Source organism: Terrapene carolina, unplaced genomic scaffold (assembly GCF_002925995.2).
Source record: "Terrapene carolina triunguis isolate 2854851 unplaced genomic scaffold, T_m_triunguis-2.0 Scaffold69, whole genome shotgun sequence".
Taxonomy (NCBI): Eukaryota; Metazoa; Chordata; order Testudines; family Emydidae; genus Terrapene; species Terrapene triunguis.
This window is the reverse complement of record NW_020664420.1, coordinates 39,551,199-39,574,634: the sequence shown is the minus strand read 5'-3', so window position 1 is coordinate 39,574,634 and position 23,436 is coordinate 39,551,199. Positions and strand designations below refer to the sequence as shown.

The 23,436-nt window shown below is 38.1% G+C and overlaps 1 protein-coding gene across 1 annotated transcript in view; it reads right to left on the bottom strand.

The window, feature by feature from the left end:
• The window catches only part of CERT1 (ceramide transporter 1), a 169,860-nt gene that overhangs the window by 56,197 nt on the left and 90,227 nt on the right, over positions 1-23,436 (bottom strand). The window contains exons 4-7 of the mRNA XM_024194127.2: positions 15,986-16,093; positions 11,872-12,010; positions 9,922-10,005; positions 2,275-2,432 (exon numbers count right to left, since the gene is read on the bottom strand). Of these exons, the coding sequence (XP_024049895.1) occupies positions 2,275-2,432; positions 9,922-10,005; positions 11,872-12,010; positions 15,986-16,093 (489 nt within the window). The remainder of the gene's footprint in view (positions 1-2,274; positions 2,433-9,921; positions 10,006-11,871; positions 12,011-15,985; positions 16,094-23,436) is intronic.

Below are 23,436 nucleotides of genomic sequence, written 5' to 3'. Positions count from 1 at the left end.
CTATGGGGTGTGATGTGCATCTCGAGAGTCTGTGTGTGTCTGTCTTCAGATCCGCCATCCATGCCCATGTTGACACTAACTATACTAACAATTAACACTAACTAATTGTATACACAAAAGGAATAAGGCTCTTCTCTAAAACTCTATGGATCCAGGAAATCCAAAGAAGGTTCATGTCCATTTGAGTCAGTGGCTGGAAAGAACGGAGGCAGCAACTGCTGCTGCACCCCCTTTTATAGCCCTGCCCCCAGAACATGCTCAAATGCTGGAGGAGGGGCAGAAGGGGAAGCATGAGTGATCTAACATTGTTACAGGCACTGATAACAGTAAGTTCCACCATGCAGCTGCAGCAGTCTACCCATATCCCCAGGAATGAACATGCAAAAGACACTTGAAGAACTAAGGCATCAACACGAGGGTGTAGCATGGGGCAGACAAAAGATTAGATGCTGGAGACTATGTAGATATTTATTTCCTTGCTTACTCCCTTTTCTTTTCCTTATATAATTCAACTTTAATAAAATGAAATTTAGTTTTTGTAGTCTATATATTAAACTTACAGGCCAAATCAAACCAAATTAATTAAAAGCTATTTTCCATTCACTGATAGGTTAATTACATTTTCATTGCTTTCAGTATGAAACATTTCAAATTTATGAAAGGCAGAGGGATGGGGAAAGAGACTGAAGTTAATCACAGCCGTTTGTAAGGATTACCAACAGGACATTTAACTAATCAGAGGCCCTAATCAAGCTATTAAACTACAAGTTGACAGTGCTTTTTACCAGCAGCAACAGCAAAATTATCTTCACAAAAGTTATATCAGTGTTAAAATATGCACACAAGTTGGACATTATATCCATGCTAAACAACATCCAGTTTCTTTTACAAAATGTCATTTGTAAAGCTATGTTCGAGAAAAAAACACATTTTTTAAAATCCATAAAGCTTGGACTGGCCTACAAAGAAATTTCCCAGAAGATCCCAGGACTTAGAGACTACTCCAACTACAGTCCAAGCAGTGGCAGATAAAGTATCAAAATCCCAGTGGATTTGAAGATCTGAGTTGTGGCTGGCAGTGGGCTGGGGCTTAGATCTGCTGCTTGGGAAGAGTGGAATGAGGAAATCGGAATTAAGGTCTGGACATGGTCTGCCTCCTTTATGGGTTCCTCTTTTATATGAAATATGAATTTAATATGTCAGCATGCTATACAAACTGAGGTAAGACCTGAGATACCACATGATGCACAGTATGGTTACATACTAAATTCAAACAAGAGGTGGCAAATGACTAGAGGACTGCACATAAGGCAGGCCAATCACAGTGAAGGCTGGGCCCTGGGAATCAACACATTAAGTGGTAGCAACAGACGCTTCCAGCAACCTCATCTGAAGGGAGAAGAGATTATCCCTGTTCCTTCTAGACTTTGGTGGTATTCACGGTCATTGAACAGATTCATCATGAACCACTACTGCCATTAGTGATTACCTCCAAAGAGGGTGGTGCTGTTTTCTCTTTAAAGTTGCTTCTCTAATTACTGTAAGATTTGATTCATTAGCATTTAGAAATTACTTTGTTTTCAACAGGTATATTAATCACACCATATATTTAGACAGTATTTTAAAGTAGTAAAAGAGCACTCCACAAAATGGTTAAGCTCCAGTATTGCCATCATCCTTTATCATTACAATTAACACAGTACTACTATAGATTTGTAGAGCACTTTATAAAGAAAAGCAATTGGTCTTTCTCTTAGGAAGTTGCACGAAATATGCCTATTGTTATGGAGACCTGCTAGCTCATCTCTATATTTAAAAACAATTAAATTTAGGAACAGTCTGTGGAACAAAGTGTGAGTAGAAGACTATCACAGGATAGATGACATGCTATATGATCTGCACAACAAGGATGAACCTTTGGCATTTGCCTAGTTTCATCTAGTTAATTTACATCCTTAATGTTTCTATTTAACTTCATGGAATAGGAACGCAAGTTGTCATAGAATCATAGAATATCAGGGTTGGAAGGGACCTCAGGAGGTCATCTAGTTCAACCCCCTGCTCAAAGCAGGATCAATCCCCAGCCAGATTTTTGACCCAGATCTGTAAATGGCCCCCTCAAGGATTGAACTCACAACCCTGGGTTTAGCAGGCCAATACTCAAACCACTGAGCTATCCCTCCCCCGATAACATCCTCATCACAACTGAAGTTTAAGGTTAAATGAAAGCAACTTGATCTACTGTAGTAGCAAAATAAAAGGGAAATCTCTTACCTTATCCAGTCTTTTTTGCCAGCTCTCCTCACGTTTTACCATGAGCTCAATACAATGAGAAAGTGTAGCTAGGATTCCAGCAGTAGTTGCCTTGAAAGTTATAGCTTCCCCTTTAAAGTCTATGCCATTAATTCCTTTGGGTGTTACATGTGGAAATACTAAAACAAACAGATAAGATTCATTCACTCTCATACCCACCTTAGTGACTCAAATGATTACTATACCCACATAAGCCTTAGATTACAGCCAGCTGTCTAAAGAGGTTTTTAGCTAACCAGTGTGAAGTTCATTTAAAAAAATAAAAATAAAGGAGACCAATAATTCCCAGCTATCCATAGGAGCAGGAAAGAGGCTCAAAGGCAGGAATGCATTCCTTCAGCTTCATCTTACTGTAGTGTATTTCCCCAAGTCTACTTGCTATGCTATATTACTCAGCAAATCATGTGGGTGTAGGGAGTGGTAATACTTTTTAACAATAGCACTTTGACAGCTTGAAATGGGGTCTAATTAAAACAGAACAACCTTAAAATTTAACCAATAATGTATTGAAAAAGCAACAATTTTAAAATGGAATCATATCCAAAATGGAATATTAAAGTGGCTTTAAATAGATGACTGCGTTTTTTTAAAATAGTAATAATAAAGTAAAATATATTATCTTTCAAAGGTAACCATTATAGCAAATGTGTTGAATTCTCCTTAAGAACAGTGGGTTCTGTAGTTTCAAATACTTCATGCTGCCAGCCAAGCCATCTGTTGCTAAGGCTATTTAAACAAATCACTTAAAAATGTGACAGAAAAAAAGAAGTACTTAACACATCAAGCTCATACAAAGGGTGACAAAATAGTGCATTAAATACAGCACATGTAATGTCACAAAATACTAGAAAGCACAAGCAACTCCCCTTTTAAAACTAATACAGTTAGATGAGAAAGTAACTCATAATTGAACAAGCTAAAGACCAACTGTCCAGCAACAACATTAATCTTCTGGTCTTTGTCAGTTTGTCTCAATATTATTTACTTTGCATCTAAGTTAGATTTTATGAATGTTTAAAACAGAAGAATGTTTGTATAAACCTATGTAACACGTATTTGCCTGACAGACTGAGCTAGTGCTTTAAACTGGGTAAGCTGTTCAAGTAAAAAATACAAATTATCTAGATGTAATCGCTGTTCTCTAATGGTAAAAAACTGCAAACACCTACAGTCAGGGGGAATGGACGGAGAGTGTCACATGGTCTCAATAAGTGGTCTAATGCTCTAGAGATACTTAGGGCTCCCTCCTTTAACGACATGAAAAAGCTTTTTGAAGGGAGGGTTAAAGATTATATATTGCTTCAAGTCCTCCAATCATTAAGTATAAATCAAAGGCTTCAAATACCCTAATCTACACACGTTGTGATGTGAAAATAAATTGTATTCTCATACAGATAACAAAACATACTCCATGTTGAATAATATAGAGAAATATTTAATTTGTAGGAGAGACAGGGGAAAAAAGTTGTGGAAGGAGAAAATATTGTTCCACAGTGACAGTGAAGCTTTGTCTACAAGGTGGGGTAATGCACACTATGGGGTTGTGATTTCTAAAGCCCACAAATGTATTGTGCATTAATTGACTTGTGTAAACCCTGCAGGTGCATACTAAATGTTCCCTAGTGCGCTTTAGCATAATAGTACTATATTAAAGCACACCAAATGTTCCCTAGTGCACTATAACATAGTGCTGTTACATTAAAGCTCACTAAGGAACATTTCATGCACACCAGCAGGGTCTACATGGACAAATTAATGCACAGCACTTTTACACACTTTAGAAATCAAAACAGCCTAGGACACTTTATCATATGGTGTAGATAAGCTCTGAGCAAAAGCCAGAACCCCCCTCATGCTCTCCCGCCACCTATAGAGAATACTGGTGAAAGAACGAAAAGGAGGTCAAGACTGGAAGAGCAGTGTGAGCAAGCAAGGGAATGGTGCAGTGGGTTCACTGAGAGCAATGAAAATCAACAGCAATTTAGAATTGAATTCAGAGATTAACAGGAAGTATTGAAAAAGAAGGATTAAGGGAGGAGGCTGTACTGCCTTGTTGCCTAGAAAAATTGAGTCTGACTATTATGGACTTCCTGATTTTTAGAACATATCAACAATATAAAATCATAATAGGAATGCAACAAATTCTGCAAAGACCCAAAATCATGATAATCTACAACTTCTCCTGCTCTTTATGTCAAAGTCTGAACAGTGGTGGGAAGAGATTGGGTCTGTTTTCAATTAGCACTTGCAGTCTTCCTGATGAAAACTATCTCAACTGCTTGTCTCTGCCAAAGATGCCTGATTAGGTCAGGAAGGGAAAATGCTTGTAGTAATGTCAGATGGAGGGCGGAGGCCTCATCAGGCTCTTAGATATTCACTTGCTCAAAAATGATTTTTCCACTTCATATTTTAATACTGTCCCTAAAACCAAATGAAGGTACTAGTCCACAATGAGGACAACATCCATATTAATTTTCAAATCGTCAGCTGTTTTTACTGGAGCCCCATTAAAAATTGTGGTTAAGGCACAGGACTGAGACTCAGGAACTCTGGGTTACTATCATGGTTCTGCCACAGACCCCTTGTGAGACCCTAGGCAAGTCACTTAATCTTTCTGTGCCACAGTTCCCAATCTGTTAAAAGGGGATAATACTTCCTTTTCCCCACCCTTTGCCTGACTAATTAAATAAGCTCTTCAGAGCAGGGATAGTTTCTTATGAGTCTGCGCAGCACCTAGCATAAAGGGGCCCTAATCTCTGTGAAGGCCTCTAGGTGTTAATACAATACACTAATAAAGCCCTCATTTTTGTTTTTAAATACACAATGGGAAAAGTACTTTCCCCACTTGCCCATAAGAGGCAGCTGAATAATTTTCACTCAGACTACCCCATCTTTGGGCAGTGTCCAAGCATGGAAAATTTCAGCCACACAAGGTGACCATTTTGGAAAGTTACAAGCATACAAAAGCAAAGGGTTATAGCAGTAACTGCTTTGTGACCTAAACTACAGCCGATATAGCAGGTACCAATAATATACTGGATGTAATTTCATAGATTCATACATTCCAAGGCCAGAAGGGACCATTGTGATCATCCAGTCTGAGCTCCTGCATAACACAGGCGATAGAACTTCCCAAAAATAATTTCTAGACCATATCTTTGAGAAAAACACTCAATCTTGATTTAAAAAAATGCTAGTGATGGATAAGCCACTAAGACCGTTGGTAAATTGTTTTGAAGGCTAATTACATCACTTAAAAACATATGCCTTATTTCCAGTCCGAATTTGTCTAGCTTCGACTTCCAGCCATTGGATCATGTTATACCTTTCTCTGTTAGATGATAGAGCCCACTATTAAATATTTGTTCCCCATGTAGTTACAGATTATAATCAAATCACCCCTTAACCTTCTCTTTGTTAAGCTAAATAGATAGAGTTCTGAGTTTACCAAGAGCCATGTTTTCTAGTTTTTTAATCATTCTCATGGCTCTTCTCTGAATCCTCTCCAATTTATCAACATCCTTTTGAATTGTGGATGCCAGAACTGGACACACTATTCCAGCAGCGGTCACACCAGTGCTAAATAAAGAGGTAAAATAACTTCTCTACTCCTATTCAAGATTCCCGCTTATGTACCCATGGATTGCATTAGCTCCTTTGGCCAGAGTGTCACACTGGGAGCTCACATTCAGCTGATTATCCACCTTCACCTCCCAAATCTTTTCCAGAATCACTACTTCCTAGGATACCTAATTATGGCTTACATTCTTTGTTCCTAGATGCAGACATTTACATTTAGCCATATTAAAACGCATATTGTTAAGCTTGTGCCCAGCTTAACAAGCAATCCAGATTGCTCTTTATCATTGATCTGTCCTCTTCATTATTTATTACTCCCTCAATTTTTGTGCCATCTGCGAACTTTATCAGTGATGATTTTGTTTTTTCCCAGGTCTTTGATAAAAATGTTAAACAACATAAGGCCAAGAACTGATCCCTGTGGGACCCCACTAGAAATACAACTGGTCAGTGATTCCCCACTTACAATTACACTTTGAGACCTATCGATTACAACTGTTCTTAAAGAAGAGTTAAAATTGGCTATTTTGGTAAACTTTTATAAAGGAACATGATTTAACATGAATTTCAAGTGATATCAACATAAAAAACAAGAAATGGAGTAAGAATCATTTCTACATTTTTCAGTCCGAGTACGACCAGATGCACACATTAAAACACAAACAAAATGTGGGGTTGATTTCATAATGGGCTGTCCCATACATCACAATCTAGTTTATACAGCAAATATCTCCCTGAAATGCAGATACAAAGAAACAGAATTACTGATTAAGGTACAACTCCTACATCATCCCACAACATTATACAATTTGACAAAGCCACATCATCCTTTTAAAATGTATAATGCGTGAAATTAGTGAGAGTTTGTATCTCCCTGAGTTTAGTTTTAATAGCTAACATTACAGTTTACACTTTCATGTAAAACATCAGCTTGCAAGCAATGGCACCATATCAGAAAAATTCTGAGGAGGCAAAGTTGCATCAACATATAGAACATTATATGTTATATTATATCCTGCAAAGCTGGGGAGGAGGGGAGGGCAAAAAAGGAAGACAACGGAGCATACAGACCTACGAAAAGTCAGGGGGGACAAAACATGGTAAAGTGGGCAACTGCCCCACTTGTCCCATTGCAAATGACTCCTCTGCATTCAAGTAGCACTGGAGAAGGCTTTTTCCAATATTGTGGGATCCACCCTAAATCTCTCTCATCGGTCTCAACAGCAAGGGTTTTCTCTATAAGATGATGGGGATAGGGACAGTAGGCTTGGTCTATTTACACATAAAAGTTTTGCCAGCATAACTATGTCAGTTTTGAATGTGTGTGGGGACAACCATACCCTGGACCAACACAGCTATGTCAGTAAAAGCCCTAGCATAGATGCAGATTATTCTATTTGGGGAACTGTTTTAAACTATACTGGCAAAAGAACTCTTGCTAGTATAAGCTGTGTCTTCACTGGGGGTGTGGGTGTGGTCAGTATAATTCTACTGGAATATCGACACTAGCAAACACTTAAGTGAAGACAGGGCCTAAAAATGCATCTGACGAATGTTAATTCCATGATGACAGTTTCTACTGATAGAAGTGAGATGGAAAGAAAACTACTTTCTTTAGTAAAACAGAATAGTTAAATCCTAGCACACCTCCTTGATTAGATTACTGTATTCAATCGATTAACCTTTTAATAAATAGATATTGTGTTCAATAACAATTGTTTCAGATAATTAAAAATGCATTGCCACTATACATGAGCTTCCAAGCACAACTTCATACAGCTTTATGCAGTAGTTCTCAAACTTTTGTACTGGTGACCCTTTTCACATAGCAAGCCTCTGAGTGCAACCCCCCATATAAATTAAAAATACTTTTAAATATATTTAACACCATTATAAATGCTGGAGGCAAAGCAGGGTTTGGGGTGGAGGCTGACAGCTCGCGACCCCCCAAGCCTGACCCCCAGTTTGAGAACCCCTGCTTTATAGTCTTATAACAAAACATTAACATAAAGGGCATTTACGATCAAAATTCTACCTTGATTTTTTTTCCTTCCACCCAAATATAAGCAAATAGAACCTGAAGCTAAAACATTTTACATCTCTTAGATAAAAATTATTCAAGCATTTGGTTATGAAATAGTGAAAAACTTCTACACTGTGGAAAGCTTAAGTATGCATATATATATTCCTCCATTTCCTCTTACAGAGGGTATCCATTGTTTCCCCCAGTTTTGAGTTACGCCAAAACTACACCAGGAATTATTAAAAAGCAGAACATTCATTTGCTTGCCAGATTAGTAGTGCAATCTACTCAGTAGAGGAAGCACTTTATATTGCTTTATCTTGCTCAATGACTCCTATGGCCGATAGATCTGTGTTGACAGGTTCCTTCTTCCATTTTTCCCCAAAAGAGGTTCCAGCTAGCCCGCTAAAAAGAACATTTGTAATTAAACAGATCTTGATAACGGAGACTGTAAAACAGGAGAAACATGGGAATATCAAAATTTTCTGATACCTCCCAGGCAAATAAATTATTTGGGTCAAATTAATCTTTTCTAGTATAATGTTGCAAAGGTTTATATATAAAAACTATTTTGATAAATGTTATTTTCTGGAGACTCCTCCATGTTCAGTGGGAGCCCCTGAACAGCCTTCAGATTTTCTTTCCCTGCTTTACTTCAAACAGTCTTACAATTCAGTGTTTCAACCACCAATCTATTAGCCAAGGAGTACTACATGAAACCCTCTTGAGAATCAATCAACGCCAACTCAGCTGGTCTGAAATAGCAGCTGGACAATGTTAAAAAAGACCCGCACAAATGAAGAGGCTGAGTACATTGCAATTTCAGACCAGTGAGCAAAAGAAAAGCACTGGAAATTACAGAAATAATTTTTTGGCGTTTACTTGCATAAGCAGCAGAAGCAGGCCAAACTTTTCTAAGTTTCTAGAACAGGAAGACTCAAATTTCCTGTACATATACAGTAGGTGCTGTGATCATAAAAATAGAAAGTAGAAGAAATTTTACTCAGAATTTATCAACTTTAATGTGGGGTATTACAGGAAGATTCATTAAGATGTTAAGAATTATTACACCACAGGAAATCCAGAAGATAAGACTGATGCTGATGGAAGACACAATGAGGCCAGTTAAAGTAAGTCCCTTACAGAAAGGTGATTTAGGGAAACAGCATCACTATTAGACCAGGTCTATCACAACAGCGCTTTACTGGTATGCTGTACCAGCAAATCACTCCTAGTATGAATGCATCTTATATGGGCAAAACTGCACTTTTGTTGGCATAGCTTATTCCAGTGTCTCCCCCACTCCCTCCCTCCTCCCAAGTGAAATAAGCTATACTGGCAAAAGTTACTTTAATTTTGCCCATAAGCTGCATCCACATTAGGGGGTTTGCTGGCACAGCTATTTCAGTCATAAATCACACCTGATCATACTCCAACCAACATTGTATTGCCAGCAAGAGTTTGCAGTGTAGACCTGGAGTTAGGCACAACAGGAAATGTGAAGCTGTCAGGCTCACAACATTAACATTTACATGCAGCCTTTCGTATTCAATATTCCAGAGTGAGAATCACAATAGCAGCTGGTGAATGTTAGCAAAATACTGACCTGTGACTCAGAGAGCCATGACCCTGTAATTGACTAGTGAAGTTACAGATTTAAAATGGTTTCATCAGTGTGTATGTACAGTTACCATTCCTATGCACATCATTAAGCTGTTCATTTGCAAAGCAAGCAGAAAGTTATAACTATCTATATCAGTGGTTCTCAACCTATTTACCACCCTGGGCCACATCAACACAATATATATATACTACCTGTATGGTCCTGAGGATGTCACATCATCTGCAACTGTATGTTGATTGGGCCGCAAGTGGCCCACAGATTGAGAACCACTGTTCTAGATTTATATACCAGGCTTGTCACTATACTTTCTATAAGATAGGAATAATTGGAATAACCTATATCTAGAGAAAACTTGAGTTAATGCAAATTTAGAAGTACTTACATTTTTCCTTACTGCCATTACTATTATGCAAGAAATCCCCATCAGAACGCATTGTAGGAAAATCATCTTCATCATCTTCAACCACTAAATTTGAGAGAGAGAGAGAGAGAGAGAGAGAGAGAGATTATTTGCATCTAGCTAAGAAGCACAATGACAGAAAAGGGTTCTTTTCAAATTCTTATTGAGCAGGAAAGTATTACCGTAGCATTTGGATGGTTGATCAGTATTTCCTTATTAATAAATACTTCTAAAGTTACTTTAATTTTGCATAGGAAACTTTTAGACTCTTCTGTTGCCTGGGGCCATAATTTGCTCAACAGTGACAGAAATGTAAGTTGAAGTCCAATGTAAAATACTGAATTGTTTTCCTTCTTTCTCTATTACAATAGAGCCTCAGAGTTATGAACACCAGAGTCACGAACTGACAGGTCAACCACACACCTCATTTGGAATTTAACGTACACAATCAGGCAGCAGAGACAAAAACAAAAAAAAAACCCAAATACTATACAGTACAGTACTGAGTTAAACATAAATTACTAAAACGATAAAGGGAAAGTTTTAAAAAAAGATTTGGCAAGGCAACTGTTTCTGTGCTTGTTTCATTTAAATTAAGATATTAAAAGCAATATTTTTCTTCTGCACAGTAAAGTCTCAAAGCTGTATTAAGTCAATGTTCACTTGTAAACTTTTAAAAGAACCCTCATAACATTTTGTTCTGAGTTACAAACAACCTTCATTCCCCAGGTATTTGTAACCTTGAGGTTCTACTATACTAAATAAGCAACAAGGTACTAGAATTGTTCCAAGGTAGATCTTGCTTGAGTCCCCATCACTGTCCACAACCTTGTCCCATTCTGCTAGGGACTGAAGACAGTCAGCACAGCCATAAAACTAGTGGGCGTTTCAGAAGAGGGCACTCCCAGCACAATCAAGGATGCTCTGAAACCCCAATTAAGCAGAGCACTTAAGCACGTGCTTAAGTGCATGTGCTTAAATGCTTTGCTTATTTGGGATAGCAGAACATCCTTAATTGTGCTCTGAGTGCCCTCTGGGAGTGTTTGGCTGAATTGGAGCCTGAGTCAATACAGAAGCTCACCACACAAACATTATCATATTTTATTTAATATGGCAAAAAGTTTGTCTTCTGACAAAAAACTAAGATTAAAGCAGGATTGAAACTCAAAATATATATTGGAATTTCAATATTGCTGAAATGTTATCACTTTTCAGTAGAATTTCTGCCATCAGAAGGCTCATATTTCAAATTTAAACTAAAATTATACAAACACACTTTTCTGGAAATTCAATAAGGAAGGCCTACCATACTTTGTGAACTTTCAGAATGCTGAAGTGAGAAGAAAGGTAGTTTTCTTTTGAGTGATTTGTTAACTTCTTGGCCTTTATGGGTTTAAGACAAACTGTCTTAGTTAAACCAACCAAATACTGCCTAAGTATGGCAGCTCAGATATGAGCTATAATTCATTATTCCAAGTATCATTTCAATTTGTCACAATAAAGGATGCAATATCAAATATAAGCTCGACTACCATCTTTTGTGGGTTTAAGCTAATCTTTTTAAAGTGGAACTACCAACAGTTCAATGCTACAGACTCAGATGATATCTTAACACTTCAGTGATGTTGAAAGCTATCAGTTCAAGATATGTTTAAAAGCTTTGGGGTTATGGGCAGTGAGGTCAAAATCCATTTTTTGAAAAGGACATTACAATATGCACCCAACATGGTTAACAATGTTCTCATCATATAATTCGGTCTGGCTGACTACATACTATGGTGAATAATACATTAAAATACCTAGATAGCGTTTGATTCTGTCTACACTGTTTTAATTGTTATGGATGCCACTATTTTGAAACTGGATTCCACAACATGGTAGCTTTCTGTAGTGTGGACAATACTGTAAGTAAATTTTATTTAGTTTATTTACCTTTATCCCTTTGAAGTTCATCCTTGGAGACTGCATCTGCACAGGCATCAAAATATTTCTGTAAAGTATCAACCTGTCTACAGAGGATATCTCTGAAGGTTTCCATTTCAGCAAGTTTCTCACGCAAGCTATGACCTTTCTGGAAATACAGAAGAAAAACCTCAAGTAACACTACAGTTTATAATAGAAAATATAGTAATAAATATTCAAAATAAAAATAGCATAAGAGTTGTATTTCAAGCATTCACTGCCACCTATAAGCACTTCAGATAACAGTCCATAAATGTTAAAGTAATTACAGCATTTTATAGCAACTAGTTATTGTGTCATAGGTGTTAGACCCAATGCACTTACAGTAGAATCTCAGAGTTACAAACTGACCAGCCAACCACACATCTCATTTGGAATCGGAAGTATGCAATCAGGCAGCAGCAGAGACGAGCAAATACGGTACAGTACTGTTAAATGTAAACTACTAAAAAAATATAATAAAGGGAAAGCAGCATTTTTCTTCTGCATAATAAAGTTTCCAAGCTGTATTAAGTCAATGGTCAGTTGTAAACTTTTGAAAGAACCACCATAATGTTTTGTTCAGAGCTACGAACATTTCAGAGTTATGAACAACCTCCATTCCCGAGGTGTTCCTAACTCTGAGGTTCTACTGTATTAGTTTACGCAGTACATTTCCCTGTCTCTGGATATTCCCTATAGTATATTTTCTAATGTTTTGTTCACTCTACCTTGCACAGTCCCAAATTAAGAGACTATTGCCTCCTATACCATGGGTAAACAGGTTCCTACTTTCAAATGCTGGACATTTTTATAGTTCTGAGATATAGAAATTCAGAAAGTGAACATTACTATAAGATATTGCACTGTTTCAAGAGAATTAAAATGTTAGTTGAATTATAATACGCAATTGCCTTTTAGAGTTAGTGTTCCCGGTGTTCCACAATAAAGGCTGTGATGTGCATGAAATATACACATTAGGCCAGTGGTTCTCAACCAGGTGTCTAGGACCCCCTGTGGACCACAAGCAGGTTTCAGGAGGTCTGCCAAGCATGGCCAGCGTTACACTTGCTAGGGCCCAGGGCAGAAAGCTGAAGCCCCGCCGCACAGGACTGCAGCCGAGGGCCCCGAGCCTCAACACCCAGGACTAAAACCGAAGCCTGAGCAACTTAGTTTCCCGGTGCCTCCTGTGGCACGGGGCCCCAGGCAATTGCCCTGCTTCCTAATCCTTAATGCTGGCCCTGGCTTTTATATGGAGAAAAATAGTTGTGGCACAGATGGGCAGTGGAGTTTTTATAGCATGTGGGGGGGACCTCAAAAAGAAAAAGATTGAGAATCCCTGCACTAGGCAGTTGAGGTTTCCTGGCTCCCACTCCAGTGCACTTTCCTCTAAGCTATAGGGCATTTTGTGGGACAATCTCTGGAAACAATGGAGGTGCCCTTCAGTCACAATGTCACTGCTAAATATGATGGGTTACTCTTGGCAAGCTTTAATAATGTTTAAACAGGTAAAATGTTAGTTACACCAGCAAACTTTGCATGTATAGCTGATATTGGAGTAATTGGTACATGTGAAGCAAAGTCTGGAGTATTTCAGATTTCTCACAGAAGGGTTCCAAAAAAGGTGAGACAAGAAAAAGTTTCAACGAGTAGTTATTTTGGAATTCTTATTTTCTCTGTATTAATCATTTTTCATCAAGCCATCATGAACAACTCAAATGATCTTCAAAGTTTATATCTGTGTTCTGTTTATTGCCACTTAGAAGATTTTAACAAAATAAGTGTTTAAGTCATCTGTTAAACTGAAATCTCAGCTGGCACCAGCTCCACCGTAACCTAATTAAATACTTGATCAAAAACACCGCTAGTTTCAGCATAAGAGTTCTTCACTCTATACTAGGGCTGTCAAACGATTAAAAAAATTAATCACAATAAATCACAGTTTTAGTCGCACTGTTAAACAATAAGAATGCCATTTATTTAAATATTTGTGGATGTTTTCTATATTTTCAAATATATTGATTTCAATTACAACACAGAATACAAAGTGTACAGTGCTCACTTTGCAAATATTTATAATAAAAATATACTGTAAAAAGATAAACAAAAGAAAAAGTATTTTTCAATTCACATAATTCAAGTACTGTAGTGCAATCTCTATCGTGAAAGTGCAACTTACAAATGTAGAATTAGTTTTTTTTTTTTACATAACTGCACTCAATAAAACAATGCAATACTTTGGAGTCCACAAGCCCAGTCGTTCCTACTTCTTGTTCAGCCAATTGCTAAGATAAACAAGTTTGTTTGCATTTACAGGCAATAATGCTGCCCACTTCTTATTTACAATGTCACCTGAAAGTGAGAACAGGTATTCGCATGGTACTGTTGTAGCCAGCATTGCGAAGTGTTTATGTGCCAAGTATGCTAAACATTCATATGCCTCATAATGCTTAGACCACTATTCCAGAGGACATGCTTCCATGCTGATGATGCTAGTTACAAAAAAATGTTTTAATTAAATTTGTTACTGAATTCCTTGGGGCAGAATTGTATGTCTCCTGCTCCAAGGTTTTACCCGCATTCTGCTATATATTTCATGTTATGGCAGTCTCCGATAACGACCCAACATGTGTTGTTCGATTTAACAACACTTACATTGCAGATTTGATAAAATGCAAAGAAGGCATCAATATGAGATTTCTAAAGGTAGCTAGGCACTTAACCCAAGGTTTAAGAATCTGAAGTGCATTCCAAAATCTGAGAGGGATGAGGTGTGGAGCATGCTGTCAGAAGTCTTAAAAGAGCAACACTCGGATGCGGAAACTACAGAACTGAACCCCAAAAAAGAAAATCAACTTTCTGCTGGTGGCATCTGACTCAGATGATGAAAATGAACGTGCATCAGTCCGCATTGCTTTGGATCATTATCAAGCAGAACCCGTCAACAGCATAGAAGCATGCCCTCTGGAATGGTGGTCGAAGTATTAAAGGGCATAAAGCATTTAGCATACTTGGCACGTAAATACCTTGCAATGCCAGCTACAACAGTGTTTTAGCGAACGCCTGTTTTCACTTTCAAATGACATTGTAAACAAGAAACGGGCAGCATTATCACCTGTAAATGCAAACAAACTTGTTTGTCTTAGCAATTGGCTGAACAAGAAGTAGGACTGAGTGGACTTGTGGGCTCTAAAATTTTACATTGTTTTATTGTTGAGTGCAGTTACGTTAAAAAAACTAATTCTACATTTGTAAGTTGCACTTTCACAATAAAGAGATTGCACTACAGTACTTGTAAGAGATGAATTGAAAAATACTATTTCTTTTATTTTTTACAGTGCAAATATTTGTAATAAAAATAATATAAACTGAGCACTGTTCACTTTGTGCTGTGAAATCAAAATATTTGAAAATGTAGAAAAACATCCAAAAAATAAATTATAAATTTCAATTGGTATTCTGTTATTGTTTAACAGCGTGATTAAAAAACGGCGATTAATCACCATTAATTTTTTTAATCAAGTTAATTTTTTTTGAGTTAATTACTTGAGTTAACTGCAATTAATTGGCAGCCCTACTCTATACAGATTAATTTCTACCCCTTTTCTTTCTGTGATGCTCTTCCCATGTGTTGTTTCCTCATCAAAAACTACTGTCCAGCAAGGCTAAAATGGAAAACATTTATAATAGTAAGATGCCTCTTTTCTTCGTTTCTTTCCAATTTATTTAAGCCAAATTTGTTCCTATCAAGGGAACTGCACTCCTCTTCAATTAGAGTCCTGCTGTTCAGTGTCATGCCAGAAGAGACAAGTAAAGTGTTCCCGCAGGTTTGACTGCTTCCTATTGGAGAAAAATACCCGTTTAAAACTGACAATAGAGCACGGAGACAGGTGGACACTTACTGTATCATCCCTCTATTACCACATATTGAACTAAGCAACACTTACCTTCAAAATGATAAGTAATCAAAGTATCTTTACTGAAGTTTCATTTTATATTGCTGAAGATAAACGGAGTTAGAGTCATGGGTCTCTTCACATGTAAGTTCCTTTCCAGAGTGTCTCCTTCGTTCACAAATCATGTTTATAAAATGTCACTCACTAACCTTGAATGATGAGGTGGATGTAGCAGAATATCCACTTGCTCCAGACACCAGAGACACCATGGAGCCATGGCGCCGTAAACTTGACTCTGATCCATAGCCAGATTCAGTCTAAAAAACAAGTGTAATAAGCCTTTTAATAATGAAGAAACCATGAAAGCAAATCAATGATATTTCCACTAAAACTGGCCAAATAGTTACTTACCAGGAAGTAGCATGGGCTTAGTGACTCAAACTATTTTTGCAATTGAAGCATTGCATAAAGCATGCAACTAGGATAACTGTTAAGGAAGGAATTTTTTGACTTTCTAGTTTGACACCACTGTTTACTCAAGATCAAGTTAGACACTGATTGAAGAAAATTTACAGCTCACTCATGTTACATTATTCCCCAAAAGTGCTCAGTATTTCTGGGTATATAAAATATTTGTAAACATTTGGACGGGCTTCACAAATTCAGTAAGAGCAACGTACGAAATACAACACTGCTGTTCAACATCCGAACTGGGGTAAGCCAAATATAATTTTGTCGTCTGGAAAAAAGATTCACTGTTTTTTGGACATTTAAATCCTAACACAAGCAATTTACATAATATTCCAGAAGGAAACTACAGTAACCTATGATTATTTACAGGCACTAACACATAGCTTCATACTGTGAAGAGGAAAGCAGCCTCAGAGTCAACCCTTGAACAGTTTTGAATACTGCCACTTCAGTCTTGTGAAGGTATTATTTATCCCTGTAATTCTGGAGGAGTCCGTGGAAAAAAAGTAAAAGGTTTGTCTGCAGATTTTTGTCAGTGCCCAAAAATCTCACTCAGATTCAAGACCCCTTTGTGCTAGGTGCTGCACAGTACCCACACACCTGGGAAGATACAACTCCTGCACTGAAGAATTACAATCTTATTTACGAGATGAGATACATGATAAATAGGAAGCAAAAGGGAGGGAGGAAAAGGGTAATAGTAACAAGTTCACATGATTACATATTCTTTAGCCTTTTACATGACTTGGTGCATCTGAATTTAAAGTGATTTGTCTTGAACTATCATTAGTTCACTGATTTCTTATAGGTGTAACTGCAGAAGCAGGTCTTGAAAAGGGAACTGAAGTTAGATAATAGTGGCCTTAAGTACTAGTTCAAGGGCAATGTTCCATGCATAAGGAGTGGCATGAGAGTAAACAGTGAGATGGTTGTGTGAGGCAGACAAATAGGTGGTCGAAGACAATGTCTAATGTGACAAGAGAACCTCGAAACAAGTAGATAGAGACAGCATTGAGAAGGGCCTTAGAGATGAAGGCAAGAAGCTTGAATTTGAGGTGATGGAAAATGAACAGACTCTAGAAACGTTGGTGGAAATTTCTGCCATCTTGCAGTTTTCTTATAACTATATACTGTATACCACTGTATGGTATGAAATCAGAGAAGAAAAATGTTATTTCAGTTGAGAGATCTCCTCCCCACCCCACCTCATTGACTTTAAAGTCAGAAGGGACCATTGTGATCATCTAGTCTGAACTCCTGCACATTGCAGGCCACAGAACTTTACCCACCCACTCCTGTAATCGACCCTTAATCTCTGACTGAGTTACTGAAGTCTTCAAATCATGGTTTAAAGACTTCAAGTTACAGAGAATTCACCATTTACACTAGTTTAAACCTGACAATGACCCGTGACTCTTGCTGCAGAGGAAGGCGAAAAAACCTCTGGGTCTCTGCCAATCTGACCCAGGGGAAAATTCCTTCCCCACTCCAAATATGGAGATCAGTTAGACCCTGAGCATGTCAGTAAGACCCACCAGCCAGACACCTGGAAAATAATTCTCTGTAGTAACTCAGTGCTCTCCCCATCTAGTGGCCTGTCTCTGTCCGTTGTGAATTTCAGCTACTGCCATTCTCCCCTATGAGCCACATCCCATTGTAGACAGTCCTGTCATATCACCCACTCCATAAATTTATCAAGCTCAGGTCTTGAAACCAGTTATGTTCCCTCCCCCCACTGCTCCCCTTGGAAGGCTGTTCCAGAACTTCCCTCCTCTGATGGCTAGAAACCTTCGTCCAATTTCAAGCCTAAACTTGTTGGATAGTTTATATTCATTTGTTCTTGTGCCCACATTGGTACTTACCAGGGAGAGAGAGGAGTTAAGTTATTTATCCCTCTGGCGTATTTTAGAAAGCAATCATCTCTCCCCTCAGCCTTCTTTTGGTTAGGCTAAACAAGCCAAGCTCTTTGAGCCTCCTCTCATAAGGCAGATTTTTCCATTCTTCAGATCATTCTAGTAGCGCTTCTCTGCACCTATTCCAATTTGAATTCATCTTTCTTAAACATGGGAGACCAGACTTGCACACAGTATTCCAGATGAGGTCTCACCAGTACCTTGTATAACGGCACTAACACTTCCCTGTGTCTACTGGAAATACCTTGCCTGATGCATCCTAGGACTGCATTAGCCTTTTTCACAGCTGTATCGCATTGAGGGCTCATAGTCATCTTGTGAACAACCAATACATACAGGTCTGTGTCCTTCTCTGTCGTTTTCAACTGATAAGTCCCCAGATTATAGCAAAAATTCTTGTTGTTACCAGGCTTCTTGCACTGATGCACACACATTTTGTTTCTGCTTGGCTTCATCCAGATTCCTCACAGTCATTTTACCCCCAATATCACCTTTCTGACGGTTACTGTCAGTGGCATTAGCAGTATCTTTCCAGCTCTCTACCCTCTGTTGTTCCTTTCTCAAATGCTGTATCCTTTTACTTGATTTTCCTTCCACTCAATATTAGCATCAGGTGTGAAAATTACATAAGCATCTCTCAACATTCTCCCCAAAATTCCTAGTTTAAAGCTCTTTTAATCAGTTGTGCCAACTTCCATCCCAGAAGCCTATTATCCTCACTACTCAGGTGCACCTCATAAAAACAGACCTCTGTCCATGAATGCCTCCTAGTGGTCACACATCCCATTACCTGAGCCATCTGTTGAGCATCAATCTTGTCTTGCCTTCATTCTCTTCCTCTAGGGACAGGTAGGATTCCACTGAACGTGACCTGGGCCTCCATTTCTTTAAGCATCTTCCTAGGCCTGGCATAGTGTTCTTTGATACCCCCCAGTAAGAATCTAGCACTATAATTTGTTCCTACATGAAGGGCAAACTGTGTATTCTTTCCTGCTCCCATTAAGATCTGTGTCAGTCTCAGGTTCACATCCCATATCTCAGCTCACAGCGGACAACACACCCTTCTGTTCTCTGGATCAACTCTGGTGAAGAGGCCTGTCTGTTCTTCTTAGTAGGGAACCCACACTTATCTAGACCTGCCTCTTCCTGATATGGGTGCAATTCTCTGGCCTTCCCCTTTCTGTTCTGTCTGGCTGCAGTCGTCTTTTCTTCTGTTCTCCTTTGCAATCTATGAGTCCTCCTGGGGCTCCAAACACTGGCTATCCTCACTGTCTCTTTCCCCCTTCTTGTGGGACTTGCCACTCTTCTCTTCTTCCTTGCTCTCCCATCTTGGAACAAGGGAGAGGAAAAGCCACATGCTTCCATGGGCCACTTTCTTCATCCAGAAGTCTAACCTCACAGTACTGCTGTCCAGCATGCATCTGCAAGTCTAGAGTTTTTCCTTCAGCTGCCTCTTTCCTTTCCTCCATCACTCAATCGAATCCCCTTCTAAAACTTAACCATTGTTTCTAGCTGCATCTCCAATCATTGGATCTTCTCTTCCATCAGATCTATCAGGCAGCACTTCATACAAATGAAGCACCTTTCAGGTACCCTCTCCCGAATAATATACCTCCCGTGATTTCCACATCCAGTCATCTTCATTCCCTCTTCCATTCTTTGCATCTCTGTAGTGGTCATAGCCTCCCCTTCTAAACTCCTGTCAAGAAGAAGCAAACACACATGCACACCCTCCCTCAAAACACTCCTTACAACCCCACCCCCACCCCACCCGTATTCATCTGTTTGGTGGCTTCTGTGCTAGTGCTGCTCCTATGCTGCTGGTTGGCTATCTTTATAAGCCTGCGGCCTAAGGAAGCCCCATCCCATAATCAAGGTTCAGATGTGATCAAAGGCTCCTTCAGTCACAATGCACTGCCCCCTACCAGACTTTGCTTGCTGATTTGATTTCTGTTTACAGCCAACCAAACACACATAAGAACTCACTCACTGCCCCTAAGGGGCAAGGGCTTGCCCCCCTTCTCTTCAAACAGATCTCCACTCAACCTCCCTTGTTTGCTGGCTCCTGTGCAGCTGCTCCTCATAGGGTAGGAGCATCTTCATGAAATTTTGCTTTTAAAATTTCACCTAAAATGCTGTAAACCTAAAAATAGCATTGTTCTATTGCAGACCAGCTTCACTGCCCAGGAAAATTATATATAAATTAATTATTATATTTATTTATCTTCATCTCTAGAATTAGACAATTACTAACAAAAAGTGTTTTTAAAATGATTTTATCATAGGGTCATTTTGAAAATGGTGGCTCATTTTGTTTCTTTTTATCTGGCGGTAAATTCTGTAAGGATCTGATTTCAAAACTGAGCTCTTTAAATGCTACTAGTAAACAAGGTGCCAAAAAACATACATCCACTTTGAACTACTGCAATTTAGTTAAAAAAGGGACAGCTGGTTTCAAATTTGGTTTTAGAATCCAATGACACACACAGACAAAATATGCCTATGCAAAAATTGGATCCAAATTGTTTACAGATGAATAAAGCACAAGTGTAAGGAGAGTTTCAGCTTTGCTTCCGAACGTCCATGTTTTTGAAGATTCAACCAAGGTTACTAAATATTTCAGTATTTTTTTGTTGCTTAATCTAATATATATTTAAAGATGGTAACATCACTGAATAATAAAACACAATTCAATTAAATTCATTCAATAAGTCTTAATTTGCTTTGATAGAAAGCAAAACATTTTGACAGGGGATTTAGTGCCATATTTCTGACTTTCCCTTATTCTTTTCTGTTAAAGTTACCATTAATGTTTTAGAGCCAGTTTAATTAAATCTGCAGAATAAAAGCTCAAGATGAAAAAACTCCTTTTTCCACAAACACAAAAATATTTTAATTTAGGAAGAAATGCAAAAAAGATACCTTTACAGCAGTGTACACTGTCAAATCAATCAGTTGTGTTTGTACTGTACTGGATAGCTCCATTACAACAGTTTTTCAGACTTCAAAATGGTATACAAGCAAGTGACCTAGTAACTCATAATTCTAATGAAAAGCTGCTACATAAAAATCAAGTATCTAATTTGATCTATATTTACAACCAATAAGGAGAAAGCTCAGCAGACGAAGCTGAACACAACTAAAAATATGAATCACGGAAGTGTGTATATTTACAGATGGCGTTGACATAATTATCTTGCATTAGAATTATGTTTTAGTAACTATTGTAGGGAAAAAATAAAATTAGGGCAAGGAAACTTGGCTAAAAGGAGAAAGGCAAAAACCAAGTATTGCTTTTTAACTGGTGCACATGCAATCATGCAGCAAGTTACAGGTACACACAAGAAACTAGAACAGAACAAAAAATAATAAAAGCATGCATCATGCAAAGCCCCACCATTCCACTACTGCAACATCTAAACAAGTACAGATCACTGCTGCACTTATGTCTTGCCAAGCAGATCATTATTAGCTATTCACTGAAGAAAATACTCAATTATATCAAGGTGAAGAAAGTCAATACAAGCCAGATAATTCTTAATTTCCCAGGATGAAAACTGAACAAGCAGCCACAGTCCGCATGATGGATAAGTTAACAGTCACTGCTCAAAAATGAACAAATTGCCCATGGAAGTTGTATCATCAATCAATATGCAGCATTAAACACTAATGTCAAATTACAATGCTGAAAATCCAGATACAATTTCATTAGAGTTCCATGTATATACAGTAGCCTCACAGTTGCACTCAAAATTGACATTGTTAGTATACTGCGACATCATCTCCAGTTTTCTATATCTCTGCATGGAATCCATTATCCCTCTCAGAATGCTTTTTCATAATGATAGATGTGAAATGAGAACAAGCACATCATCAAAAACCTCATGTGATTGTTCTTTGCTTGTCTAGGACTGGTGACAGCAGCAAAACAGACCAGGAAAGCAGCTTTCAGTAGTACAACAATAAATGTATTCAGACAATCATATTGCAGACCTCCATCACAGCACATAATGATGTGTTAGTTAAGCATTTCCTAAAGTGGGTCAATAATACTCCAGAGTAAAGCATGCACTTATGGGTAACGTCTCTACTTAAATAAAGCATGTTCTTTCTTTCCTGGGTTTCCTTAATTGCTTTTAGCGGTGCCTTGGCAGACTTGTTTAACCATATCAGGTGTTTCAATACTTGCTTGTCCACCAAAGGAGATAATTTATAATGCAGCCTAAGAAAAATATCTATTATTTTACATAACAAAACAACAAGCAGGAGGCAACTCCTTGCTTTCAAATATAGCCCCAGGAGTTGACAAAACAGAAATTGAGGAGGATACTGTGATCCTTCTTTAGAATGTTTTTTATGTAAAATGCTATTGTTGACTTCAGACTAAAAAACGAAGTATTAAAATATGATCAAGAAAAAACAGCAAAAAGGCAAAAAAGAGAAAAGAAAATCTGGGGCGAAGGGAGATGTGGTAAAGAATGAACAAAAGAAAAAGCAAAGAAAATAGTAAAATGGGGAAGAGCAAACAAAAAAATTAATAAAAGGGAAATAGATGGAAGGAAAGACTGTTGTGGAGGTGAGTAGGAAGAGGTGTGTGTGAATTCCTGTGGTCCAGTGCTTTTTCTGAAACACTGAAAAGGATTCCAGGTATGCTTGCAAACAAAGGGGAGAGAAAAGGTCAAATCTTCTTTTAAATACAGGAGAGCCAAAGACCTGATGCCAGATATTAGAGTTGAAGGAAGAGTGTGCCAAGAGATGGAGAAGCAACTGAGCAATTTGGAAAAAACACAAAGGGAAAAAAAAAACAGGAAAGAAAGAAAGGACAGAAAACAATCAGGTGAAAAATAAGAAATGGGAATATCCATTTTTACTGGGGGGGAAGTTGTGAGGGACCTGATAGCCCCAAAATGAGTGGACAGTATGCACAGAGGAAAGACTAGATTGATGGAATGGGACAATGAATAAAGGGATGAGATAGTGTAATGGAGACCAAGAGAAGAATAGTGCATGCTTTAAGGATATCAACAGACAGTGGCAAGTTACAGAATCAGTGGGGGTGGTTTTTTATTTTAATAACACTATTTTAAATTGTTTGGAACCATCAGGTTATGCAATAGCTAACCTATGCAAATGTGTTTTACTATTAACTTTAAGCTCCCTCCCAATCTTTATTACATTTACTTGCCTTGCACTGAATACAAAGTTATTAGTTTCCTCACCGACTTTTCTCTGATGCTCTCATCACAATATCCAAGTGTTTAAAAAAGTTAATGGAT